Below are 25,756 nucleotides of genomic sequence, written 5' to 3'. Positions count from 1 at the left end.
ACAGAGAAATATTTGTAATCTGTACAGCATTCACTGTGTGAGGCAAAGAGCACAGACTAAAACCAAGGAGAGAAGGTCATCTCCAAGCGGGGAGAATCTTTGGGAAGAATTTCCTTGGGTCAGTCCTATGAAAACTGGAAACTGATATTGAGTTACTTATTAAACAGTAATTTAGCAAGCATTTTCCTTTGTGGTGTATATAGGTTTTTATGCATTGCAACAAAAGTACACTGCAGAATACTTTTTATAAGTAAAAGCATGCAAAGAGATGTTTATTAAAATTGTACTTATATTTATGTATGTCCAAACATTCATCTCTAATAAAGTGTCCAGAAGATCCCACGCATAGTTAGAATTTTCTGACACAGAGATAGGTGTGTCTGTAAATATAAGTATGTGCCACAAATTCCTAAGTATGTTTTCATATATAACAACATAAAATGCATTGTACAGTTTCAGTTAAAACTGGTTGATGTCCACATCAGACACTTAGTCCCTCAAGTAATGAACTTGTTTCACAGGTGATAACAGGCTGAGGAGACACTGCTCCAAGGAGACGTTAGTGAAAACAGACCCGAGATCCACTGGTGAGTACTGGAGAGCATGAAATGTCATGTTCAAATAAACATACCAGAAAGGGTTTGCTCTATTTACTTGAATCATAAGATCCTTTTCTGTTTTAAAATTCAGTTTAATTCAGTAACATTTACTGAACACTGAAAGTGTGCAAGTGTCAAAACCAAATCTAATAGAGGCGTTTGATTTGACGTGGGATTTCTGGGATAAGAGCTCAAAGCAGTCAATCCTGACAGCAACCAATTCCAAAGTTTAATCACCGTGACAGCTTCACATTCAGCCTGACTCACTCCATTACAGGCACCCTGGGATGTCACAATTGTCATAAGTGATTGAACAGTCTAATTTGAAACAGAGGTTTGCAGGGCATCATTACATGATTCTGCTCTTCTTCCCCAAATCCTCTGGGCTCTTCTTTTATACTAACTTTTCAACCCATGTGCCCTCCTGCTTCCCAGATAGTTTACTCTCCCCTCTTTCTTAGTATTCAAGATGATGAAGACAACAGTGTCTGGTGAGTGGCAATCCTGGCTGTCCTTCAAGCTAGCACAGTACTGTCGAAGAAAACTTTGTCAGCGGTCCCCCTCCTTTCCAGAATCACCATTCATCCAGCGACGGTGGCCTTCTAACATCAGACTCTTTTGTTCCTCAAACCCTTTAGGCTTTGTGTTGACAAATTCCTTCAGTCACTCATGCCAGTGTGGTTTTGAAATAGGCCAAGCCACATTTACAATTATCGTCTCTAAAATCGCACTTCAATTCTGAAGTCAGCTTTATTTTAGCAGTAGGTTATTAATTCATTCATGTCCTTGAGCCATTTTATGAAACACAAGATACTTGCCTGAGCACTGCATGGGGATACAAGGATGACACACGATTTCCCTTGAGGGACTTGAAATAGAGGAAGAGAAAAAGGACAAGGAGATGTGAAAATGAAAAATGTGAGGCAAACTATAGACAGTTTCCAATCAGGGGGGCAGATAACAGGTGCTAGAGAAGTTAACCTTGGGGTCTTCATGGCAGGGGTCAGACTGAAGCTGGTTCTCAAAGGAGCAAGGAATAGGGAGAAAGGAGGCATAGGTATTTGAGGTATATGCAAAGCCAAAGGTATCCAAGTAACACTCTGATTCAAAGAAGGCGGGAGGAGTAAGGCAGCAAGATTGGGAGAGTGGTGGCTTGTGCCCGTGAATACAGTAAATCAGGCCCAGCCAGCCGCCTTGGAATGAAATGTTTCATCTTTGTGACAATGGCCGTGCCCACTGAAGGATTTTAATCAAAAATTGTGCTTACAGGTGATTTATCTGACTGTTACCTATAGAAGGAAGTGGCAGTAATTGGAAAAAATAAGATCAACCATAAGCCTCTGGGAATGTTTTTTATATATGAGTCCCAAAGCAGGTTGGTAGCAGTGAACTTGAAATAAAATATAGAACAGACACTGGCAATTAAGTATGTATCTGTATGAAGAGGGTGAGTCAGAGAGCCTAACTGAGCCACTGAATTTCACAAAGGTTTTATATTCGTGATGAGCTTGCTGCCTACAGGCTCAATAGTAAAATCACAGATCCACGTAGTGAGTGAATAAAAGCACCAACCCACTTCACTTAATGTTTACAGATTTTACATACAAACATCTTTAAGCTGCACCAACATACATGCTCCATGCTTTTTCACACATGAGCGTATCTGTAACTACCAAAGGACGAAGGATTGAGATATTTACAGAGCCTTTACCGGACAGCAGACCCTTGGACAACTGCTGGCAATGGGGATACATAGAAAAAAAAGCCGGTCTCCCTTTGAGGGGCTGGCAAACCACAACCTTCCTACAAAGCCAGCCACAGCTTCAATGATGGCACAAAGATTGCTGATTTCCCCAGATTGTCCTCGTCTCCAGCCCTGTCCACGTGTCTGTCTGTGAGACTTCCTCACCTGGATGTTCATTCATGGACTTTTCCAACTCAGCATCTACAACACTGACTACAGTACCTCCTTCCCTTGGAACCTGCTCCTTAGGCAAGGCTGCCGTCTCAGGGAATGGCAGCAGCTGGGACTCCTCCCACTGCCTCACTCTCCACACCATCTAACCTCAAGTTCTGTCCATTTTGCTTCCTGGATATCTCTCTTATCCAGCCACCTCTCACTATCTCCATTATCAGCTCTCTGGCGCAGGCTGCCCCCGTCCGTTGCCGGCCAAAGCTTCCTAAGTGGTCTCCTGGCATCCCAGCCTGCTACTCTCCCATCCTCTGCCCACACAGCAGCCAGTGTGACCTTTCTAAAATGAATATATGACTGAGTCACTTATCTGCTTGAAACCCTTTAAAAGTTTCCTTTAGCTGTTAGAATAAAGTGCAAATCCCTTAATATCCATTGCAAAGCCCTTTATAGCCTGGATCCTGCCCATCTTCCCATCCCCACTTGGATCCTCTCTCCTCTCTAAGCACCAGCCACACAAAATTCTTTCACTTTCTCTAATGATCCATGCTCTGACTCTTTTCCTGACCCTCCACGCATACTATTCCTCCCGCCAGAAACACCTTTTCTCCTTCCTGCAAATTCCTATGCCAAGGAATCATTATCCTGAGCTGAAAAGACAGGCTTGCATTGATAATGATCATTATTCCATGTCGCATATGTACAACTCTGTATTTGTTAAAAGAGTTTTTAACTCTAACCCTATAACTACAATGACCAGATTTTTCAAACTAAAGTTCTAAAGAATAGGACAGGACTGTGTTAGAATACCTTGGCTTTATGTAAGTCTCATTTTATGGAAGTGGACATTTAGTACCCTGACCTTCCCTCACTGGGGACAAGGGATTGCAGTGTGATTCCAAAAGGACAGAGGACAGAAGTTGCTCTGGGCACATATTATGCAATGGGCTTGATATTTAGGCCAGTGTGTTGGAGTGGGATGTTCTGCTAAAGAATAATCTTGTGGAATGTTTTTATGCCTGCTCAATGAAGAGGTGCCAAAAACAAAACAAAACAACACAACACACACACACACACACACACACACACACACACACACACACCCCTACCTTTATGTACCTTGGGAGTGTAAATAATATTTGAGGAGCCCGGAAGCAGCTCCCTCACTTGAAGGAAGAAGGAGCAGAGAGCCTTCTGCCTGCCCCAACCTACTCTAAGACATAGCTTTATTGTCCAAGAACCAGGTGTCGAGATTGACAAATCAGGCCCTTTGTTGAGATTAAATAGGAAACACACCCACCCCATAAGGAGTAGTAGGAGAAGTGGTTCTGGATTCAGAATGAATGGACAAGGATACCTGGACCAGTTTGAACCCAGAATTCCTGGGGCAAGTGGGCTGGGTTGTGGTGGTATTTGAGCACCAAGGGAGGTATCCTAGGAATCCCCAGTGGCAGACATCTTTGGTGGAACTTACCACAAAGGCAATGAAATGATCTTCCTTCAAAGATTCCCTGAGGGTATTATGCTTAGTGAAATATGTTAGACAGAGAAAGACAAATACTACATGATCTCACTTACATTTGGAATCTAAAAACAAAACAAAACAAAACAAAACCAAGTCATAGGAACAGGCATTAGATTGGTGGCTGCCAGAGACAGGAGGTAGGAGGCAGGGAAAGGGGTGATGGTGATCAATCAAAGGTATAAACTTCAAGTTATAAAATAAATAAATTCTGGGATGTAATGTACAGTGTAGTGACTATAGTTAACAATACTGTAGTATATATTTGAAAGTCACCAAGAGAGTAGATCTTGAACGTTCTCATCATGAGAAAAAAAGTTGTAATTCCATGAGGTGATGGGTATTAACTAAACTTATCGTGGTGATCATTGTATGATATATATACATACATATATCATAATGGACTAATGGTATTGGACTAATATCATGTTATGTCAATTTACATTTCAATAAAAATGAAAAAGAAAAAAGAGGGGCACCTGGGTGGCTCAATCGGTTGAGTGTCCAACTCTTGATTTCAGCTCAGGTCATGATCTCACGGTTTGTGAGTTTGAGCCCCATGTCGGGCTCCATGCTAACAGTGCCTGCTTGGGATTCTCTCTCTCTCCCTGTCTCTGCCACCCGCCTCCTCAAAATAAATAAACTCTTTTAAAAAAGGAAAGGAAAGGAAAAAAAGGTCCCTGAAGACTTGTGAGTGGACAAAGTCAGTGATGGCCCAGCACCAGCTGCCTGAATATCTCAGACCTAGTTCTCAACAGCGGCACATTGTGGCCTGACAGCCAGTGGAGCAGAAACAGCAGGCTGACAGCCCTACTCTATTTGCCTGAGAGTGGAAATCACGCCGTCCCCTTAGGGTTTCAGGCCCCCATCATGGCCCTAATCTTACATCTATTTCTGGACTCTTCTGGTAATTATGGAAAAAAAGAATGGTTCACTGTTCGTGAACCTCTTACGGGTTTACTCAAGATCACACAGTGAATAACAGGTAGAGGTGGAAACAACAAAAGTGAGTCAGTAAAGATGGGTGGTACATTGTGCGGTCAAAAACACAGAAAGACAAGTGAGGAGGGAAAGACCCGGGAGCTCACTGGCCCATGGCAGTCAAAGACTGTTCCCTACAATGTTCTGATGGTCTCTGGTCCTGCCTGTGGCTACAGGAATTTCTGCCACATCACAGCAAGTCTGCATAGAGCCTCAGTGAGGGAAAGTTGTTTATGGACAGAGGACTGTGACATAAAATGAGAGCAAGTGACTAGACCTTGTTATCTTAGTGCCTTTGATAACACTGGAGAGCAAAGTTAGGTTTTGAATTGACTGAAATCTTCCATAAATGGAATCTGAATGCAGGCTACATCACATCCAAAAATTCCCCAGGGAATTTCCTATTATGTACATGGAAGGGGGAATGAAGCAAGTCCCATCTGGCGAGGCAGAGAACATTCTCTGCTGCGTGAAACTGCATGGTTCGCATGGTTAGTGCCAACGGCATGTTCATACTAGACCAAGGCCCTGCACACAGAGGTGTGAGTGTGTTGAAAAATGAGCTAGATGGAATGGGCATTGCTAGGCAATTATTTGTCTCTAAAACATCAAAACCACAAGGCAAGATATTAATAAGGGTATCGTTTTTATAAAGTCCCTAACCAGTTATGAGCCAATATTGTGACCATTGTTACTCAGAGTTGCTATAGCAAAATAGAGTGACATTATTTTTTCCCATAGCTTCCTACCAATACACGAGCTAGAATCAAGAACAGACCAACAAACATCGCTAGTGACTTTTGCTCTTGAGGACTGACATTCTCAGGGAAACCTCAGAACTCTAAAGAAAATATACAATGACGTTAGCTTTATTAGGAAATAAAGGCACTGATGGATAAGGTGACTCAATTCAAAAGTCACCTGCTCAAAAAGACCTCCTCTGACAAGCCTCAAGTCCTGAACTCCATTCTTCACTGTGTAGTAACACCCCATTACTCTGCAACACATTATCAAGTTATCTTGTGAATTTGTGCTCCTGTGGTCCTTCTTCTGTGTTTGAATATAGACCCAGAGAGAGGAACTCTGCATGGTTCATGACTCTGTTCTTAATACCTATGGAGGCTGACACAGGGTACATCCTCGGTGATACTTGACTAACTGCCTTTCCAGCGGCCAAAGAACAAAAAGATTAATTATCTGTAAATGAAGACTTCATGGAGTCCAGAAAACACCGCATTCACATCAATTCATCAAAAACATCCCATAGCGCAATGAAAAGTCTTTTTCCCATTATAGACGTGATACTGATGAAACCCATACCTAGAGCAAAGTGAAGCCAACATTACTCTAGGTGTGGCCCACGACCAGCAGCATCAGCGTCGCTCGGCAGTTTGTTAGAAAAGCAAAATCGGGGCTCCACTATAGATCCAGTGAATTAGAATATCTGGGGGTGGGGCCCAAAAATCCGTGGTCAGTAAGTTCTCCAAGTGATTTTGTGTACCATAAAGTTTTGAGCAAGTTATTCAGATACAAAGGAGAGAAAAAACAAGAAATGTCATAAGGACTAAATTTGCCAGGGACAGCTGGCACATCCTTGCTGTCATTTCAGCAAGAAACATCAAGAAAAAGGAAGAGGATGGATTGTGCACAAAATTATATGGATAAGTACGGCTCACACGTGCCCTGCATTCTGTTTCATGGAGGCTTCCCAGACCTGACTCAAGAAGCAGCAAAGTGGAGGCGCTCCTGGGCTCCAAACTCCTGCTTTCACTTGACTTCCCCTCCTTTCAGGGGCCAGCACAATGGTGGCTCTTTCTAGGAATCATCCTAGAGTAGGCCCCCTGAGAAAAAGCAGCCCAGCTGCGGACGTGAGGACAGCCATGTCATACCATGATTGAGATGTCTGATGCAGTCACTCAGGAGAGCACTGAACTTCTTCTGCTCGGCGGCCTCGTGGAAGCAGAAGTAGCCGTGTCTGAGGAATGGCTGCCACAGGTACACAGGGAATTCCTTAGGCACGACCACAAAGGGCTGAGCGTTCTCCTTCTCACTGGATGCTAAAGAAACATTGAAAACACAAAGACATTTTAAAACGTGTTATCTTTTATTTAAAATACTTACTTCAGGAGGCACCCGGATGGCTCAGTCTGGGTCTGACTCTTGGTTTCGGCTCAGGTCATGACCTCATGGTTTGTGAGTTTGAGCCCTGCCTCGGGCTCCGCAGCTGGCAGCACGAAGCCTGCTTGGGGTTCTCTGTCCCTCTCAATCTGCCCCTCCTCGTCTTGTGCGCTCTCTCTCTCTCTCTCTCTCTCTCAAATTAAATAAACTTTAAAATACTTATGTCAGCCTGTGAGGGAAACTCTTTGGGGCAGGCCGTGGAACAGAACCATGAAGCAGATGTCTTCACAGGATGGTGGAAAATGGCAGTTCAGGCTCCTCTCACTCCATCCACCAGCTCTACCTGTCTCGCTCCAGCAGGTGGCCTCACCTGCTACTTGACAAAGACAGCCAGGGCCACCAGACATCCTCTTTCTCAACTTCCTCATAGCAATGCTCCACAGAGTCTGCGCAACCCCACTGGCCTTCCTCAGGCTCACCTGTCCACCTGTGCAGATGCTCACACTCCCGTCCCCGCTCCTCCCTACCGCTGCCAAACCAACACTTGCTTCTTTGAGCAGCAACCCGATTCTCACCTCGGTCTGCTTCCTGCCCCACCAGTCCTGAAACCCCAGTGCCGAGCTCACTGATGTCATCCTAATGGCCAACCTGGGGCTTCTTCTTCATTACCTAAGCCTTTCTTTTTTTATATTACCTAAGACTTTTTTTTTTCATTAAAATTTTTTTTATTTTTTTAATATGAAATTTATTGTCAAATTGGTTTCCATACAACACCCAGTGTTCATCTCAACAGGTGCCCTCCTCAATACCCATCACCTACACTCCCCTTCCTCCCACCCCCCATCAACCCTCAGTTTGTTCTCAGTTTTTAAGAGTTTCTTATGTTTTGGCTCCCTCCCCCTCCAACTTTTTTTTTAGAGAGAGAGAGAGAGTGAGTGTGTGTGTGTGCACATGTGAGCAGGGTAAGGGCAGAGGGAGAGGGAGGGAGAGAATCTTAAGCAGGCTCTACGCTGAGTGCAGATGGGTTCCCATTTTATGTAAGAAAGGAACAGATCTCACAACTGTAGGATCATGACCTGAGCCAGAATCAAGAGTCAATGCTTAACTGATTAAGCCACCCAGGTGCCCCCATTACCTAAGACTTTTTAACCTAATCTGAAACACCTGTTGCTGCTGCTAACTACCCCTTCTTTGGAAAACATTCTCTTCTCTCCCTTTGACCTGTAGCATCACCTCTCTCCTGGTGTCCTTTGTGCTTCTTAAAAAATTGTTTCTTCTTGGCCAGCTTTACTGGTTCCTCTGCCCCTTCTCTCCATCCCCCTGTGAAGTGTTGGTGTTTGCCCTGTTCTGTCCTGGCTTCCCTCCACTCTCACTAGTCTCTGCTCTCCTTTGGCGTGGTCATCCATTCCATGATATCGCAGGTAGCTTCTACAGTTCCTATTACCTTTTCCTCTTTCATTTCCATCTAGAAAATCCTTTTGCCTAGAAAATCCTCATTCATCCTTCAAAAGTCCATTTAAAAGTTTCTCCTTGGGGTGTCTTTGTTGGCACACCCCCCCACCACTGTACTACTAGAGACAGAGTTGTGTGCTCCCTATGTTATTCTCCCCAGATATTGCAGAAATCTGTTTTCATGTCTGGCACTCACACTCAGGGTGGAGGGCACAGAATGAGATGAGCTCCCCACTGGTTCTCACACAGTTCCCCTCCCCAAGAAGCAGTACCACTGCCCTGGAGCTCCCAGAGGATGGAAATTGCATCATACATATCCTTGCATGCTCAACCCTTAGCACAGTCATGGAACTGACTAGATGTTCAACTACAGTTTGCTGAGTAAATGTGCTATGTTATCCTAGGAAAGTTTAAAAGCTTTAAACAGTGGACTTTTACCACTTACCTCAAAATCAATTCTAAGAAACTCATGTTAAACCATGCTACTATTCATATCCCTACCCAAATTTTATTTCCTTCCATGCATTCCAATTATATATTACGCTTGGTTAAATGACCCCCAGCTTATTAGCTCTGTGCTCCCTGCCTACATAAAAAGGGCACCAATCTCAGGGAAGGGGAGGAAAAAAGAACCCTCTAAGAGGCCACTGAAAGCACTGGGCATACCCAACAATGGATCAAAGCCACTCCAAAACAGAGTCTTGCTACTGGCAAATTAATAAATCAAGACTGGATAAATAAAAAACAGATTTCCTGGGGCATATATGGGGACTCTATTTCAATGTCCTGAAAGCTGAAGGTAACAAAGTAGAATGCACTAGAAGCACAATCTTTGGCCCACCAGTACCTCGAAAACTACCTGGCAGGCACATAATATAAGAATGAATCAATGTATGAACGAACAAACGAGTGAATGATGAAATTTGGTAGCACAGACCTCTAACAGTAACACATTATCTATTTTCCCCTTCTTTCTTAGTTATAAAATCCCTAACTTTCAGTTGAGCAAGTGACTGCTTAAGACAAAGACTACGTTGCCAGCTTCCATTGCAGCTTGGTGTGCCCCAGCCACTATGTTCTGGTCAATGGGATATAAACTAGAGAGGTAGCGAAACTTCCTGGAAGTGTCCTTGAAGAAAGGGAATGCCCCACCTCCTCCTTTTTTCTCCTTCCTGCTGTCTGGAATGAGAAAACCCCTGCCTGATGCTCCAGCAGCCCCCTCAGACTATGTCAATAAGGGCAATGACCTAGAGACAAAGGGAGCAAAAGCTAGAAAGGGTCCCTGACATTTATGGAACTGTCACACCAGCCCTGGACTTGCAATATCCAAAAATATTTTTAGCGAAATAATAAAGCTTTATGTATTTGAGCCTTTTGTTTTGTGCACCAAATGAGATTCTAAATAACTGTCAAAGAAGTGAATCACCTTAGCCAAATAGGAAGGCATTATTGATACATCATCTTGGTAGAATAGCATGTAAAGAAGACATATTCATTCATAACCTCCAGTGCTTTTCCCAAGTGGGGTTAATGCTTCCCATCTTTATTGTGCCTTTATTCTATTTCCAGTTGAATTAGTATCACACAGTGAGGCTTTCCCGATTAACATGGTTTTATGAAACCATTCCCCTCACTCTTTCCAAGATGTCAGTTTTATACAAATAAGTCAAAAGCAACACTGACCCTTTGCTTCAGCAAAGCCCCTTAAAATTCACTCCTCTTAGCCTCTAGTTGTCTCCCATTTAACAATGTACAACAATTTTCCAGAGGCCATTAGTCTGCATTTTTTCTGAGTTGAGTTACAAAGATATCACAAATGATCTACTGTAGAATATTCTATTTTTAATACCCGGAGAGCCACACCATACAATAAAAAAAAAGTCACTGAAATACCGCAAACTGAAGCCTTGGGTCAAACAGCGTTAGTCACACAGGCCTTGTGTTTTTTATTCCTTTTCATTCCTTCTGATATGATTTCACCAAAAAACCGATAAATGTATTGTCTATTCTGACTGATTTCATTGGAAAGTTCTGCTGGAGAGATTCTGAAGAGTCATCAAGTTGGTATTCCCATTTCTAGTGGCAGCTCCAGAGCCAAGATGACATACAAGTAGATGTTGAAAGGAAATATAATAATATGTACAGTACACATAAAGCATTGTTTTAGCTTGAATTACTTAGTAATAGTTCGTTAGTCTAGGTTTATGGTCCATGTACTAATCCTATAATAGTGCTATTAAAAACCCTATGCTAAGCATTCTGCACCAAAATAATGATTGATAAAATAATTATAATTTTCTCCATAAATTCTAATGATATGATTATACCCATTTTAAGAACCAGGTCTCTCTTCAAGAAACCAAGTAATTACTGTGTGGTGTGATTTACACAAAGCCAGATGGAATTGTTCTCCACGGTTCATGAATCTCTATGAAACGTGCTATTTTGTCTACATATTATCCATCACTTTTTCTACATGGAAAAAGTGGAATAAATGAGAATCATAGTATGTTAGAGCTGGAAAGATCCTTCTAGACTTTTAAGTTCAAGGACCTAGAGAAGGAGAATCGGAAACCACAGAGGATCAGTAACAGCTAGGGAAAGCACTTGATAAGTGTCACAGAACTAGATAAAAATCCAGCCTCCAAATTTATCGTTCAATACTCTTTCCATGGCAACAATCAGCTATTACTTACAGATTCGCTGATTAATGCAATGCTATTTTTAAATAGTACCTATGAGTGACTGCAACGTTTGTTTAAAGTACTTCGTCAGTTTAGGATATTTTACTGCATTATCATCCTAAAATTGTAAAAATAATATTCCCAGACAGGTCTGGACTTGTTTGCTTAATGGTGGTATTGTATATTGCACAGACTGGACCCTACCTATTTATTTTCGCCACCCTGTGTATTGCTGTTAAAGCTGGCATATATTCCAAGGCCTTAAGATGCCTGACAAATGAATGGTACATTTTCCACGGGCTAGAAACACGGGGACTGACTTGTGTATTACTGAATGTGATTTAAAATAACAGAAGTGGTAAAATGTTTACTCAAATTAGAGAAATGACATCTTCCATTTGTCTACAGAGAATGTGTGGCTAGCCCAAAATTTGTCAGCCTCAGCAACTATTAATATTTTATGACAAGTAAGTCATTGTCAGGGGCTGTCTTGGGCATTGTAGCATGTTTAGCAGTGTCATTACCCTCTATCCAACCAACAATGTCTCTGGACACAGCCAAATGTCCCTGGAGGGTGAAATCCTCTTCCCCCATTGAGACCCACTGGTCTAGCTAAATAAAACAAGTTTAGGAGTTTTGTCTTGAGAAAGAACGCTCAGCAACTCACCAATAGGGTCTGGGAAAAACCGGTCAGATAACAAATTATATTCATCTTCTGAGGTTAACACCCTGCCACCAGCTGGAAGAATTCGGCTTTTAGGAGCTGCTCCTCTCTGATAGGCCTGGGGAGAAAAAAAGCATAAATAAGTGATTTTTTTTCTCCATTTGGATTTTTGAAAAATATCAGTAATATTAGACATAGACACAGGCACACACAACTCAGAGATAGCAACTCCTCCACTATGTCATTAAGAGCCATATATTTTAAAAATAGGTTTTGCATACCTGTTCCTTGCAAGGTATTACTTTAATACTTTCACGTGATGGTCACAACATGGTAAGTAAGAGTCTTTAATCCCAGGAGATTCACCCTAGCTATGTTTCTCAAGTGGGGAAAACATAATCTCAGTAACTTCTCGAAATTCTGCACCACACTTAACCATTTCAGACGCTGGCACCTGAATCATTCTTATTAACCACAAGAGTGAGGATGCATACAGACACTTACTGCACAAAATGCTTAGGGACTGACGACTAGTGAGATACGGGACACATAACTGCAATTATGGTTGCCATGGATTTTCACCAAAAACATAAAAATGTTGCCATGATAAGACATGCCACTATGTGAGACTGTTTTGCAGTGAAATGGTCTGGGATGGAAAGGTAACATCATGACATCAGAACAAAGTCTGGCCAGCAGACGAAAAGCTCTGTGGTTCGGGAAATGTCAAAGAGGTGCAGAGGATTGCTAAGCTCACAAGCAGTTTGTGGGCAGATCCACTCGTGAGGACAAAAAGATAAGCATGTGTATCTGAGGGGAGGGCTTAAGTCAGGGCAAAATTTTGAGATGAACAGCCTAAACGCAAATCAGGAATGGAACCAGGAAATTGTAGTACTCCAAATCTAGAGGGTAGTCTTGGGGAAAAGGAAAATGGTGTCGATCAGGGCAACAAAATCACAATAACAATAACATATTCTGCATCAGTAGGATGGCGAGTGAAGAGACCCAACAAAGCAAATTCTTGCACGTCTAAGAAGGTTTTCCAGTTTGTAAGAACAACTCATCAGCTGCTTAAGCGCCTCAGGGACCCAGAGCATAACAGAGAAGAATCTGAAATGGTGACTTTGAGAAAGTCTAAGGAGCATTTCAGTTAAGACTGGCCTCAAGACTGAGTTGTGTTATTTGTTATAACAGGCCCCAACCTGGGCTTTTATAAACATGATGTTATTTAATCCTCAAAAGAGCACTATGAATTAGTTATTATCTCCATTTTATAAATGAGGAAAATGAAGCTCAAATAAGTTGCCAGTAGCCCAGTGGTTAAGTTGGTGACAAATCCAGGAATCACACCCCGGTCTGTCCAGAAAGTGGACAGGAAGTAGGGCCTGATTATCAAATGAGAATGCTTCATTTTCTCCTGCTTAATTACCTGCCAAAAATGGACTCTCAATGAAATAATAGGCAATAGGCAATTTATAGGTACTTATATATAACTCTTAGGTATAATTAAAAAAAATTTTTTTTACATTTTATTTATTTTTGATAGAGAGAGACAGAGCACAAGTGGGGGAGGGGCAGAGAGAGAGGGAGACACAGAATCCAAAGCAGGCTCCAGGCTCTGAGCTGTCAGCACAGAGCGCGACGTGGGGCTCGAACTCAGAAACCGCAAAATCATGACCTGAGCTGAAGTAGAACACCTAACCGACTGAACCACCCTGGCGCCCCTCTTAGGTATAATTTTTTTAAAAATGCCCTTCTATAAATTAAAAAACAGGATATTATTAAAACCTTGAGGAATTATGGCAAACTGCATGGGCATTTTTTAAATTTCCAAGTTTTAAAAAAATATGTAGTTATTATCAAATTCAGTGACTATATCTTAACAAACTGAGCAAGTTTATTTAAAAACGATGGAAAAAAGGGGTGTGTGGGTGGCTCAGTTGGTTAAGCGTCTGACTTCGGCTCGGGTCATGATCTCACAGCCCATGAGTTCAAACCCCGCGTGGGGCTCTGTGCTGACGGCTCGGAGCCTAGAGCCTGCTTCAGATTCTGTGTCTCCCTCTCTCTCTGCCCCTCCCCTGCTCATGCTCTGTCTCTCCCTGTCTCAAAAATAAAAACACTTAAAAAAATAACAAAAATTAAAACTATGAAAAATAATTTTTTAAATAAAAATAAAACTAAAAACGATGAGCCACCTGGGTGGCTCAGTCGGCTGAGTGTACAACTCTTGATTTTAGCTCAGGTCATGATCTCACAGTTTGTGGGATCGAGCCCTGCATTGGGCTATGCATAACAGCACAGAGATTGCTTGGGATTCTCTCTCTCCTTCTCTCTCTGCCCCTCTCCCACTCCCACTCTCAAAATAAATAAACATTTTTAAAAAATGACAAGCAAAGCAAAGAAAACAATGCAGTCCATAAATCGCAAGTGGAAGGGGCAAGCTTGAAAAAATGAAAAGAGGAAGAAAAAAACCCACCAAAATCTGATCCAAAATTAAAATTTCAGTTAGCACCAAATGTGGTGAAAACCCTAATAAATCCAAGAGCAAACTCTATTTTGTTTTCTCCCAATTAGTTAGCAGTAATCAAACCGCCACAGCCCTACATTGGGCTCTGCCAGTGCCTGGCCATATGTTAAGTGCCTCAATGCATTCATTTGTTTGATGCTCACAACAACATTGTGATGAAGGGATCATGCTCACCATTTTACAGATGAGAAAAATGAGGCTCAAGGAGATGTACAATTTACACAAGGACACATATCTAGTAACCGGCAAAGGTGTGATTCAACGTGCATTATATTAACCATGATGCTATAACTGCCTCTTCTCAAGCTTCCCTGAAAGAACATTGTAATGCGCCATCCAAAATATGAGATGATTTGTTATTATTATCATTATTGTATGTAGGGCATTGACAATGTGCTTCTGAGAGCAAATCAGGTGTTGAATAAAGTCCTCATATAGATAAGCAATAAGCAGTATTAGCTTAATGAATGTTGAAAGAGTAAGACTACTTAAGAGAGCACTTGAGCATTGTCTGGTAGCCTGTGGAATAAGTTTGAACTGTATTTTATTTCTACTTTCCATCAGAAATGGAAAGGAAACACATTGACCTGTCAGTCTAAAGCCTCTTCTTAATGATTTAGCATCAGAAGTATTACTCAAAGTACCCATGGAGGTTGTGCCAAGTACTCTTGAACGGAGTCAAGAAAGCAGTTTTAAACCTGTTACTACCTTGAACTGTTTGAACAGTAACCATTCATTTCAAAAGGAGCTTGAGGATTGATGTAAACTAAAAATGTGTACAGTGTGAGATCTGGAAGGAACCAATGAGATCATTCAGCCTGACTCTCCGCTTTAATTGAGGCCCAACCTAAACTTCAGTTTTTCAAATTCACTGCCCAGGGTTCTTTCCTCTTAGGCCAAATTACTTCCTTCCATGGGGAAAAAAATGGGAACCAATAAAGACTGAAGTCCTCTCAGGTGCTAGGCGCTTTACACGTTACCTCATTTTCTCTGTAGTTTGCAGACATATTATATTAGCTAATAATCTAATTATTTTATAGGAAAATAATACGATAAGCAGAAAAAAGTTAAATGAAATCCATTAAGTGTAAGCGGCATAAAGTATGGAAATGTCTGAATTCTTAGCAACCAGGCAAACTCAGTCATAGTCTTAGTAAGTTAACCCCTCAGATGCTTGTCACATAGGAGGCTTAACAGTAGGAAGATATGGAGACACTGAGCAGAGAGGGGGAGATATCAGGCAGTGACTGAAAAAGATCTCGAAGCTGAATGATCATAGTAAAGGCCCCTGCATTGGTCATTCAGTGTAACTTATCTTCAGGCTCACTTGCAATTACTTGTTCCAAGTCTACCTTGCCCACTAGACTGCAAGCATCTTTCTCAGCTGCTGTTATATGCTCAGAACCTTCTAGGACACTTGGCATATACCAGGCATTCAGTAAACATGTTAACTGAAGTGAGTATCTGCATGAGTGAGTGCTTACTGACCGAATCAGTCTCAAAGGAGAGGGCATGTCAATCAACCCGGCCCATGTTTGAAAATGGTGCAAGAACCAGTGAAAACTAGGAAATATTTTACCTCTTTGTTCTCATAGCTCTCCACAGCAAAGTCATTTTTAACCACAATGTACCGCTCCTTCCACTTCTTTATGTCTTCAGCAAACTGTGATAGCTCTGCTTCATACAGAACAGTTCCAGGCTCCAGTGGTGGCTTTAAATAAGGTGAATATAATTAATTATTACAACAAAAGATAACACAGCATGCTACCAACTAAGACTGTGCATGGCAGTTCAAGAACTATTTTAGGAAACTATCTTGTGATAGTTGAGATCTTGTGAGATCCTGAGAAAATTGTTGCTTCCCCACCTCCCTCCACACTTCCCCTTCCTACTCCCTCTGACCAAATGCAAATATTTGTCTTATTGATATTTTTGTGACTTCCATTTCCCTCCATTAGGCTACAAGAAGAGAAGTAGATGGTAGAATCGGGATTATAGGAATAAGGTTGTGCTTTGTATATATGTGGCACTTAATGAATCTGTCATAAACTCCAGAAGAGAGGGAGTGAGGTAGTTAAGTGTGGGTTCTGGCTATCTACCCCAACACCTTGAACATGCCCAAAAATAGGAGATTTAAAAGGCTGCTCCCCTATTCATCACACTGTCAGGTGTAGTCTTGAGGGTCAGTGTTCAATGGGCTTCCCAGATCCAAAAGCCCTGGGGATCCTGGCTGTAAACACATCCCCATGCTCCTCAAGGAGACCTTGTTTGCCCTCTGGCTGAAGATCGAGCAGGCAAGCCAGCAAACCTCAGTTCTACCTTTGTACTTAAGTAAAAAGTTTGAGGATTTCTCCTTAACCCTGGTGACATACGTGCTGTAGGGGAGTCTCTGTTAGATTCTTAGTTAGGTCTCCCTTTGGGTTAACTGTGTAGGGAATAATTCACATCCTGTCTCATGGTATAATTCCTGTATTATCTCAGAATATAGGAATGGGCCTCCTGTTTTGCACATGTCACTGAATTTACATCTATTTTCCCTTTATTAAAAAAATCAAAGTGCCTCTAGAAACGTATCCCTCCACTTTCAAGCAAAATTTACATGAACCATATGGAGAAGATAGATATGCTAATCTTTGTAAGAATTGGCTAAGGGATGAATTAAATTGCCTTCTGAATTTATTCTGTCCTGACAGATAAAGAGGCAGTCTCCTATCTTGCCTCATTAACAGGTAAGAGAGAATCTCACTTTTCTCTTTAAATGAGATTGAACCGATATATAGGCTGAACTCTATAGTTTTATGTGCATTTTTTTTAACCTGGGCCGCTTAAATCAATTGATATGCTTGTTAAAATGTGGCCTTACTCTAGACTTACTATATCAGAATCTCTGGGGGTTATGGACCAAACTTTGCGTTTTTAACAAACTTCCTACATTGTGAGTAACAAACTCCCTAAAAATCACTGTTTTATGGGGATAACACTCAGTTATCCCTACACACTCATGTGGCTAAATCTATTGGTCAATTCACTCAACCTCTCAGCAGTATCTGATCTGTTTATCACTCCCTCTTTCTTGTAAGCCCTTCTTTATTGGCCTTCTGGCACATTCCTCTTTCCTGATTTTCTCCTCCCGCACAGACTATTTCTTGTCCGTCCACCTTGCTGGATCCTTTTCCTTTTCTAGGGCTTGGTTGTGGAATATCTTCTTTTCTCTATTGATACTCTCACTTATTATGTCCCATGGCCTAATACCAGTTATAAGCTAACAGCTACCAAATATCTATTCTCTAGTTTCTACCTCTCCACTGAGCTGCAGACAAGAGAATTCAACTACCCATTCAATATTTTCATGGATGTAAATCAAATAACCATCTCAAACTTACATGGTCAAAAGAGAACTCGTGATTCCCAAGTCCAGTTTGCCTTCACCCTTCTCTTGCCCTGCTATCAGGTCCTCCTTACCAGTCTCCAAGTTCCCTTCTTATCCCTCTCCATAGTCTATTCACTGCAGAGAGGCCAGAGAAGTCGCCTAAAATTGTAAGTCACTTTGTATTCAATGCCTTCCAATAACTTCTCTTCACATTTAAAATAAAAACACTTGGGGTGCCTGGGTGGCACAGTCTGTTAAACATCTGACTCTTGATCTCGGCTCAGGTCATGATCTCACAGGTTCATGAGTTCAAGCCCTGCACTGGGCTGTGTGCTGAGGGCATGGAGCCTGCTTGGGATTCTGTCTCTCCTTCTCTCTGCTCCTCCCCCACTTGTTCTCTCTCTCTCTCTCTCTCTCTCTCTCTCTCTCTCTCTCTCTAAGTAAATAAATAAACTTAAGAAAAAAAAAAAGAAACCCTTATCACAGTCTACAGCTCCTACATGGTCTGGTCTTTCCCTTCCACTCTGTAGTCATTTATCATCCCTTGTCTCTTGCTCACACTGCTCTCAGCACATAGCCTTCCTAATGTGCTTATGGCTCCTGCAGGGCCTTTGCACTTGTTGCTCCTTATCCCACAGATATTCACCCAGCCTACCTACTCTTATTTCACTTGAGTGTCTGCTCAAATTTCACCTCCACAGGGGGATTCTCTGACCATCTTCTCTGAAATAAGACTTCTGCTTTATTTTTCTTGGAAGCATTCATTAGCACCTGATATCCCCTGATATAGGTTTATTTATTTGTTTACTGTCTCCTACTTTTGAATATAAACAGGAAAGCAGAGAATTTGTCTTGATCCCCAATTTTAGAGTAGGGCCTGGCACATAGTAGGTTATCAATACATATTTGTTGAGGTTGTAGGTAATTATTATGATGGAGCAAGGGAGAAAGAGTAAGTTAGGGGATTAGAAGAGAAGATCACGGTTGATCAATGACCAAAACAAAAATGCCCATAGTCCAAGGCACTGAAATTATGACTTTTTTTTTTATTGAACTCACTACAGCAAGTCCAATTTCCTGATATTAAAGCATCAATGTGGGAAAAACAATAAAACTGACCATGCTAGGTTTCTTTTCATATGGATTACACCATCAGCAAGGAATCACACATTCTAACTTCCAGGCAAATAACGTTTTTTGAGCATGAAATGATTTGAGAACAGATTTTTTTCTTAGGGACAGATTTTTTTGAACTGCCATTCAAATTACTGTTTATTTCTGAAACATGGTATGTTATAAAGCATTCTTCAGTGGGAGATATTTGTCAACCAAATGTCCACGGGTTACCTTGGTCTTCAAAAATTGTGATGTTAAATCTCTTTGCTGTTCCACTTCACTGCGAACATGATTGCAGAAGGCCACAGAGTACTGACGACTATAGAAGGGACTGAAGTTTTTGATGGTAGCCTCAGTTTTCCCTAGAAAAAATAAGAAAATTAGAATTTAGAAATGTGGCATCTCTTACAAACTAGAAACATATCTACCCCACTAATACCACTGTTTTCCAGGGATTTGTTAGTTCACATTTCCTGAGAACTTTGCAACATGCCATACGTGCCTGTATCTCTCCCTCCCCTTCTGATGTCATCTTAAGAGTCTCTGCTGTCCCTAAGGACCATCCATCCAGTAACCAATAGAATTTTTCTTCATCTTACATCAACAACCCATTGCCTTGGCTATAAACTCAGTCATCCTTCTAAATCCCTATATGACTACCATTCTACCTTATCCGGCTCTCCACTCCAGCTTGTTCTTCATTCCCCTCTACCTCCAGTCATCCAACTCCTATGCAGTAATCCCAGGGGCCACCATTTCAACTCTGCACACACATCATTCCATTCTTCCTTCGATCCTTGAGGTTCCACCTCATCTCACTGACCCACAGCCCTGGATAAAATCGACCAACTGTTTCTTCTAGTTCTGCTCCTATGTTTCTGGTTTAAATTTTTTGTGTGACTCAAAGCCTTATATAATTACTATGAGGTAGAGGAAAACACTTTAAGAGTCTAGAGACCTGAGCTGTGGTCCCAATTCCAGGGAGACAGAAATCAGCTGGATGTCCTCAGTCAAGTCCCTCATTCTCTCCAGGCTCCAGTGTCCCTAACTATAAAGGAAAGTACTCACTAGTTCATGCTTTTCTTGAAATCTACATGACACTGAAGTACAACCCTGGAAGTACAGCTGCCTTACAATAGTGACCAACAACTGCATTATGATGACTTAGCACCAGAAGAAAATGATGCTTAGGATCAATCATGGGGGGAAGAGGGGTAGTTTGAGGACTCAAGATGGAGAAAGAGGGGGCGCCTGGGTGGCGCAGTCGGTTAAGCGTCCGACTTCAGCCAGGTCACGATCTCGCGGTCCGGGAGTTCGAGCCCCGCGTCAGGCTCTGGGCTGATGGCTCAGAGCCTGGAGCCTGTTTCCGATTCTGTGTCTCCCTCTCTCTCTGCCCCTCCCCCATTCATGCTCTGTCTCTCTGTGTCCCAAAAATAAATAAATGTTGAAAAAAAATTAAAAAAAAAAAAAGATGGAGAAAGAGGAGGGTCAGGCACTAGGAATATTCTTTAACTTTTCCAACCTGTTCTTATTAGCTTTAGAGAGTAGGTTAAGTTGCAAAGGAGGGAAAGGAGAAAAAGAAATAGGGGAGAAAAGGCAAAGGAATATTCCCAGACAGATTAGAAATCCTCACCTTTCAAGGACTTGCTACAAAGTAGAGAAATAAACACAGGTCTCACTGGCTGTGCTTACAAGCTGTTAGTCCTTGGAATAAGATATTATCTTGAGAAAAAAATTAATGTGATATAACAATTCCAAAATATTTTAAAATATTTTCATGTGAGCTTCGCATAATTTTTGTTTTCAAATTTGATATAGTCACAGAGAAATATTAAAATATACTGGCAAGATTTGTTTAGAGCTATTATGCATATAAAATTTCAAAAATAAGTGAAGAGTTCTAACCACATAGATTGAGATACTCAATATGAGAACCTTGAATTCATAGCTGCCAACTTCTATACGTATGGAATCATAGCCCCAGACACCCATAGTGTATGAATACTCTTTCTATAGAGAATCCTACTTTAGATCAGGCATTTAGATCTACTCTGTATGAGGAAAGGGGGAGTTATTCCCTATTCCCTCAATAAAATGACCTTTTTTGGTCATACTTATGGGCTTTAATAACTATTACTTGAAAGGTGTGTTGAGACCCACTAATAATAGGTTCTGTAGAAATGCAAATAGAAGCTCCTATAATTTGAATCAGCATGCTTGTGCTTGCTCTGTGAGTCTATGGTATTACTATTAATCAGTATTTGTATAATACTTTAATATACTTAGGCTTTATAATTATCTAATTGGTTAATATTTTTTTAGCTTTTATATAATGCATAAGAAATAAAATTCTATATCCTTGTCTATAATTTTCTTACATAGGAGTGGGATATCTTTAGGAATTCCCACAATGAGAATGAGCCTCACCTCACCGAAACATAGAAACAATTAACAAAATCTGCCCTTTGGGTCCAAGTGACCACTATTTTGTCTCACAGAAGGGCAGCCTGCTAATTTATGACACTAATTTTTGCACTTTTGCAAGCACTTGGATTTAAATGAAAGAAGGTGGATGCCATTTTATGATGAGCTCTACAAAGCTTTGAAACTTGATTTCCTGCCACATCACAAAGCCTCAGTCAAGGATGCCCTGCCTCTACTGAGGTGTTATGATGCCACCACTCCCTCCCAATGTATGAGAAAAAATGCTTCTGTGATTTGAGTACCAACACATCTTCCACCAGGCAGCATTTATAAAAAAGGGACTACAGCTTTCTATGGTAATTAACCTAACGACTGGTTCAAAATGTGAATGAAACAGCTAACTATCATAAGTTCTAGGGGGAAAAGAACCTCAAGTGATTCCCAAAATGTATCTCGATTTTAGATTAAGCCTATCTAAACCCAAACAAAGGAACACCTAAGTAGGGATCTTGACATTTAAATAAAAGCCTGGTGTTGGGGCAAAACACCACCGTGGTTAGGAAAATGGACTCTGGAGTCAGACAAACATGGCTTTGTGTGCCATCTCAGCTACTCACCAGCAGTGGGGCCCTACACAAGTTAACTCCCCTCCTCGTATGAAATGAAGACAGAGGAGCAATCTCATCGTGTTACTGAGAGCACACATGTACATGAGCAGGGGAGGGGCAGAGAGAGGAGGAGACACAGAATCTGAAGCAGGCTCCAGGCTCTGAGCTGTCAGCACAGAGCCTGATTCAGGGCTTGAACCCACAAACTGTGAGATCACGACCTGAGCCGAAGTCAGAGGCTTAACTGCCTGAGCCACCCAAGCGCCCCTGGATCTTGTCACTTCTATTCCCACAATATTTGTTGATCCACCCTGTTGCCCTCACCCAAACCAGTACAGCTTCAACACCATAAAAGTCTCTTAATCTGCCCTCAGTATTAGTCACAGCAGAAAAAAAACAAAACAAAAACAAAACAAAAAAAACAAAAAACCACCAAAAGCATACTAGCTCTCAGCTCCAAAAGAGGAACAAAAAAGTCAAAGGCAGAGTGGCAGTTGGGAATGCCAGTGCTGATACACAGAGCCTGGAGGATTATGGGAAATAAGCCAAAGCTTGGTCAGTGTGGCCAAGACAGATTCTGGGGAGTGGCCAGAGTGAGACCAGGGCTGACGGAGCAGAACATGAGAGGCTGAGTCCAAGCTGGCCACCATGGTTCCTCTCACGAGAAAGCTAGCACAAGTTAACAAGGCCCAGACGGCAGGGTAGGAAATTGTCCTTCAGATCCAAGTCTTGCCCTTAATGTTCCCAAGGAACTCTTGAAAACCATAAGAGGCATTCCTCATAGTCATAGAGGTACAATCCTCTTGGTCCTGGTCTGACAAGTTTCATTTGACACGTTGCTACAAGATCATTGTCACTACCTTCATAAAAACTTCAACAGTTCCCCATTGCCCAGAGTAGTAACCACTTAGCCCAGTACCAAAGGCCCTGTGATCTGGCCTCAATTGTCTTTATTTTCTACCTCTCCTACTCAAATGAAATCTCCTTGTCCCCTATACACGCCTTCACCCCTCCTTTCTCCCGCTAAACGCCCTGCCAGTCACTTTCAGATCCTTCAAGCCCAGATGGAAATTCCAACCACAACAGAGGCTTTTTTGGCTCTCCCCAGGTGGAAACAATCTCACCTTCGTTTGTGTTCTCCCAAAACTGTGCTCCACTTTGCTACAGCTGTTTAAATATAGCTCATCTCTCCTCCAAGGGTATATACTGTATTTATGTCCTTAGCAAATATTTGTTGAATGAATGAAAGAATGGTTGAGTAAATATTTAAGAATAAAGCAAAGTACAATGCATCATAATCTTGAAACCCATGCTAATGTCCCCAGAAAGGAGAAAGGCCCAATTCTCAGCTTGAATATTTGTTATTCAAAATATACACTTTCAAAGCTCAATTCATTTGTTTTTCAAAAAAAAATAAGACTCTTACTGATTAACTCCTTTTCAAAAAAAATTGTTTAATGTTTATTCATTTTTGAGTGTGAAAGAGAGCACAAACAGGGGAGGGAGAGGGGGGCGGGGAGAGACACAGAGTCAGAAGCAGGCTCTGGGCTCTGAGCTGTCAGCACAGAGCCCAACAAGAGGCTCAAACTCATCAATCATGAGACCATGACCTGAGCCAAAGGCAGATGCTTAACTGACTGAGCCACCCAAGCACCCCCTGATTAATTCCTTTTAAGCTTTTAGATGACTTTTGTCCATGAAATTAGATGTGGAGAATTATTTACGAACAAACACCTTCCTTAGTTTGTTTATTTTTCTTGACCAGTCTGTAATCATGGGAAGTATATAAGTGTCTAGGTAAAACTTACATGAAGTCTGAATAGATTTGTATATTTTTTTATTCTAGAAGGTTTTTTGCTAACCTTCCAGATCTGTAGTAATTCAACTTAAATCTAGTCTTTATCACTAGTTTTCTTTCTTGAAAGATACTGTTTATAGTGGATTATTTCTAGTTTTCCCATCATCTGCATGGTCAATACAACTATAATCTATTCTAAAATCTTCTCTGAAATATATTTATCCCTGCTTCAAATACTTTTAGAAAAACAGCTGATAGGTAGTGAAAGATATAAACAATCCAAACATTATTTTGCTATATTTCCTTCTAATATTTTTTATAATTATTTTTTAATAGTTTGAGAATATTATATTTTGTGCCCAGTTTTATTTACTTAACATTTCATCTTTGTTTTTTTTCCCTATATTACCTTCCAAAAATCACTATTTTCAGATGTCACATTTTTATTGTTACTATGAAGAAGAAAAATACAAACATTTTTTAAAAATGGATTTATTTTAACAAAGTCGCTATTTCCTGAAAACCGAGCCAAATCCAGACATTAGAAGAGGATTAATTAAGCCTTTGACACATTTTTGTAAACACTGTTGAGGTTTCTGGTGAAGATTAATTTGGGGGGGGGACACCTGGGTGGCTCAGTCAGTTAAACATCCAACTTCGGCTCAGGTCATGATCTCACGGTCTGTGGGTTCAAGCCCCGCGTCGGGCTCTGTGCTAGCTCAGAGCCTGGAGCCTGCCTCGGGTTCTGTGTCTCCCTCTCTCTCTCTCTGCCCCTCCCACACTAGCACTCTGTCTCTGTCTCTCAATAATAAATAAACATTACACACAAAAAAAGATTAATTTGAGGGAATAAGAGAAGTAGCTCTAAAAAATATTTTAAATATTTATAAAATAGAGTATAATACCCACTATTGTTTTTCCCCCAGAGTTTCTTAAATTATAAAAGTTTAAAAGTCCTGATGAATTATAACATCAGTTATAGTCTCAGGCTTCTGAGCATCATCACTGTGCACCTTAGGGTGGAGAAATCAGAAATCCCAATTCACAATACAAAGGTGCAAAAATCTAATTACACAGAATAATGCCCAAGGACTCTCTCTTCCAGTAAATGCCTTAGAGAATGGGGATAAATTGGATTCTTTATAATTGAACTAAATGGTGTGTGTGTGTGTGTGTGTGTGTGTGTGTGTGTGTGTGTGTGTGCGCTTAAGCACAGTGATGTTTTTGAACAGATTCCATAGGAAAAGTAAAAAATTCTTCATGGGCAGCCTTAATCCCATCAACTCTCTGAAATTTATCTGGCAGGAACTCTACTTTGTGTTAAAAACAAGAAATATATAAACCAACTTATGTTCTCTATGATTTACTTCAGATATTAATCCACAGAAGAGAAACATAGAACTCTCCCAAGAGCTTATATTAAATATTTCAAAATCATGCCAGGACCCTCTGGATAGAAAACAGACATGCTTAGGAATAAACAAAGAACAGTTTCCTTGTTTCCAAAACTCATAGAGATCCAAAACTCTGAGTTAGGCTTGCAATATACTTGCCTTTGCACTGTTAAAGACCTTCAATTTTTTGCAATCCTGTTCTAAAAATGGGCCCAGTATCTTTAATACAGCCACAAAGCTTGACCTGTTAAGAGCATTCCATGAATCCGCATGTACTTACAGATGCTATGTAAGGGCCAGACACCAACTCCAGTGGTGAACAGTGTGAAAATTCAAAAAGGAAAACCTAATTCAAACGGAGTCAGAAGGTTTGGCAGGGGAACTCTCACACCCTACGACTCTTCATTAATTGCAAATCCAATAGGAATAGATGGACCTAGCTGGTGGATACTACTTTACTATCCCAACAGGAAGAAGAAAAGCTTTCCTCCTCCCCTAGCAATAGCCCCGCCAATGGGAGAAAGTCACAACTCAGCCAATGAAAAACCACTCTACTTCCACTCCCAGTTTACTCCAATGGATTTTTT

General features: G+C 41.2%; 1 protein-coding gene across 1 annotated transcript in view; it reads right to left on the bottom strand.

The window, feature by feature from the left end:
• Positions 1–25,756, bottom strand: part of NIBAN1 (niban apoptosis regulator 1) — a 152,724-nt gene that overhangs the window by 69,453 nt on the left and 57,515 nt on the right. Inside the window, exons 2-5 of the mRNA XM_023247242.2 lie at positions 19,177–19,307; positions 16,039–16,170; positions 11,936–12,050; positions 6,904–7,071 (exon numbers count right to left, since the gene is read on the bottom strand). Coding sequence (XP_023103010.2) covers positions 6,904–7,071; positions 11,936–12,050; positions 16,039–16,170; positions 19,177–19,307 — 546 coding nt within the window. The remainder of the gene's footprint in view (positions 1–6,903; positions 7,072–11,935; positions 12,051–16,038; positions 16,171–19,176; positions 19,308–25,756) is intronic.

The sequence above is a fragment of the Felis catus genome, chromosome F1 (genome assembly GCF_018350175.1).
Source record: "Felis catus isolate Fca126 chromosome F1, F.catus_Fca126_mat1.0, whole genome shotgun sequence".
Taxonomy (NCBI): domain Eukaryota; kingdom Metazoa; phylum Chordata; class Mammalia; order Carnivora; family Felidae; genus Felis; species Felis catus.
The sequence above is the reverse complement of the archived record's forward strand: the minus strand, read 5'-3'. Positions and strand labels throughout refer to the sequence as shown.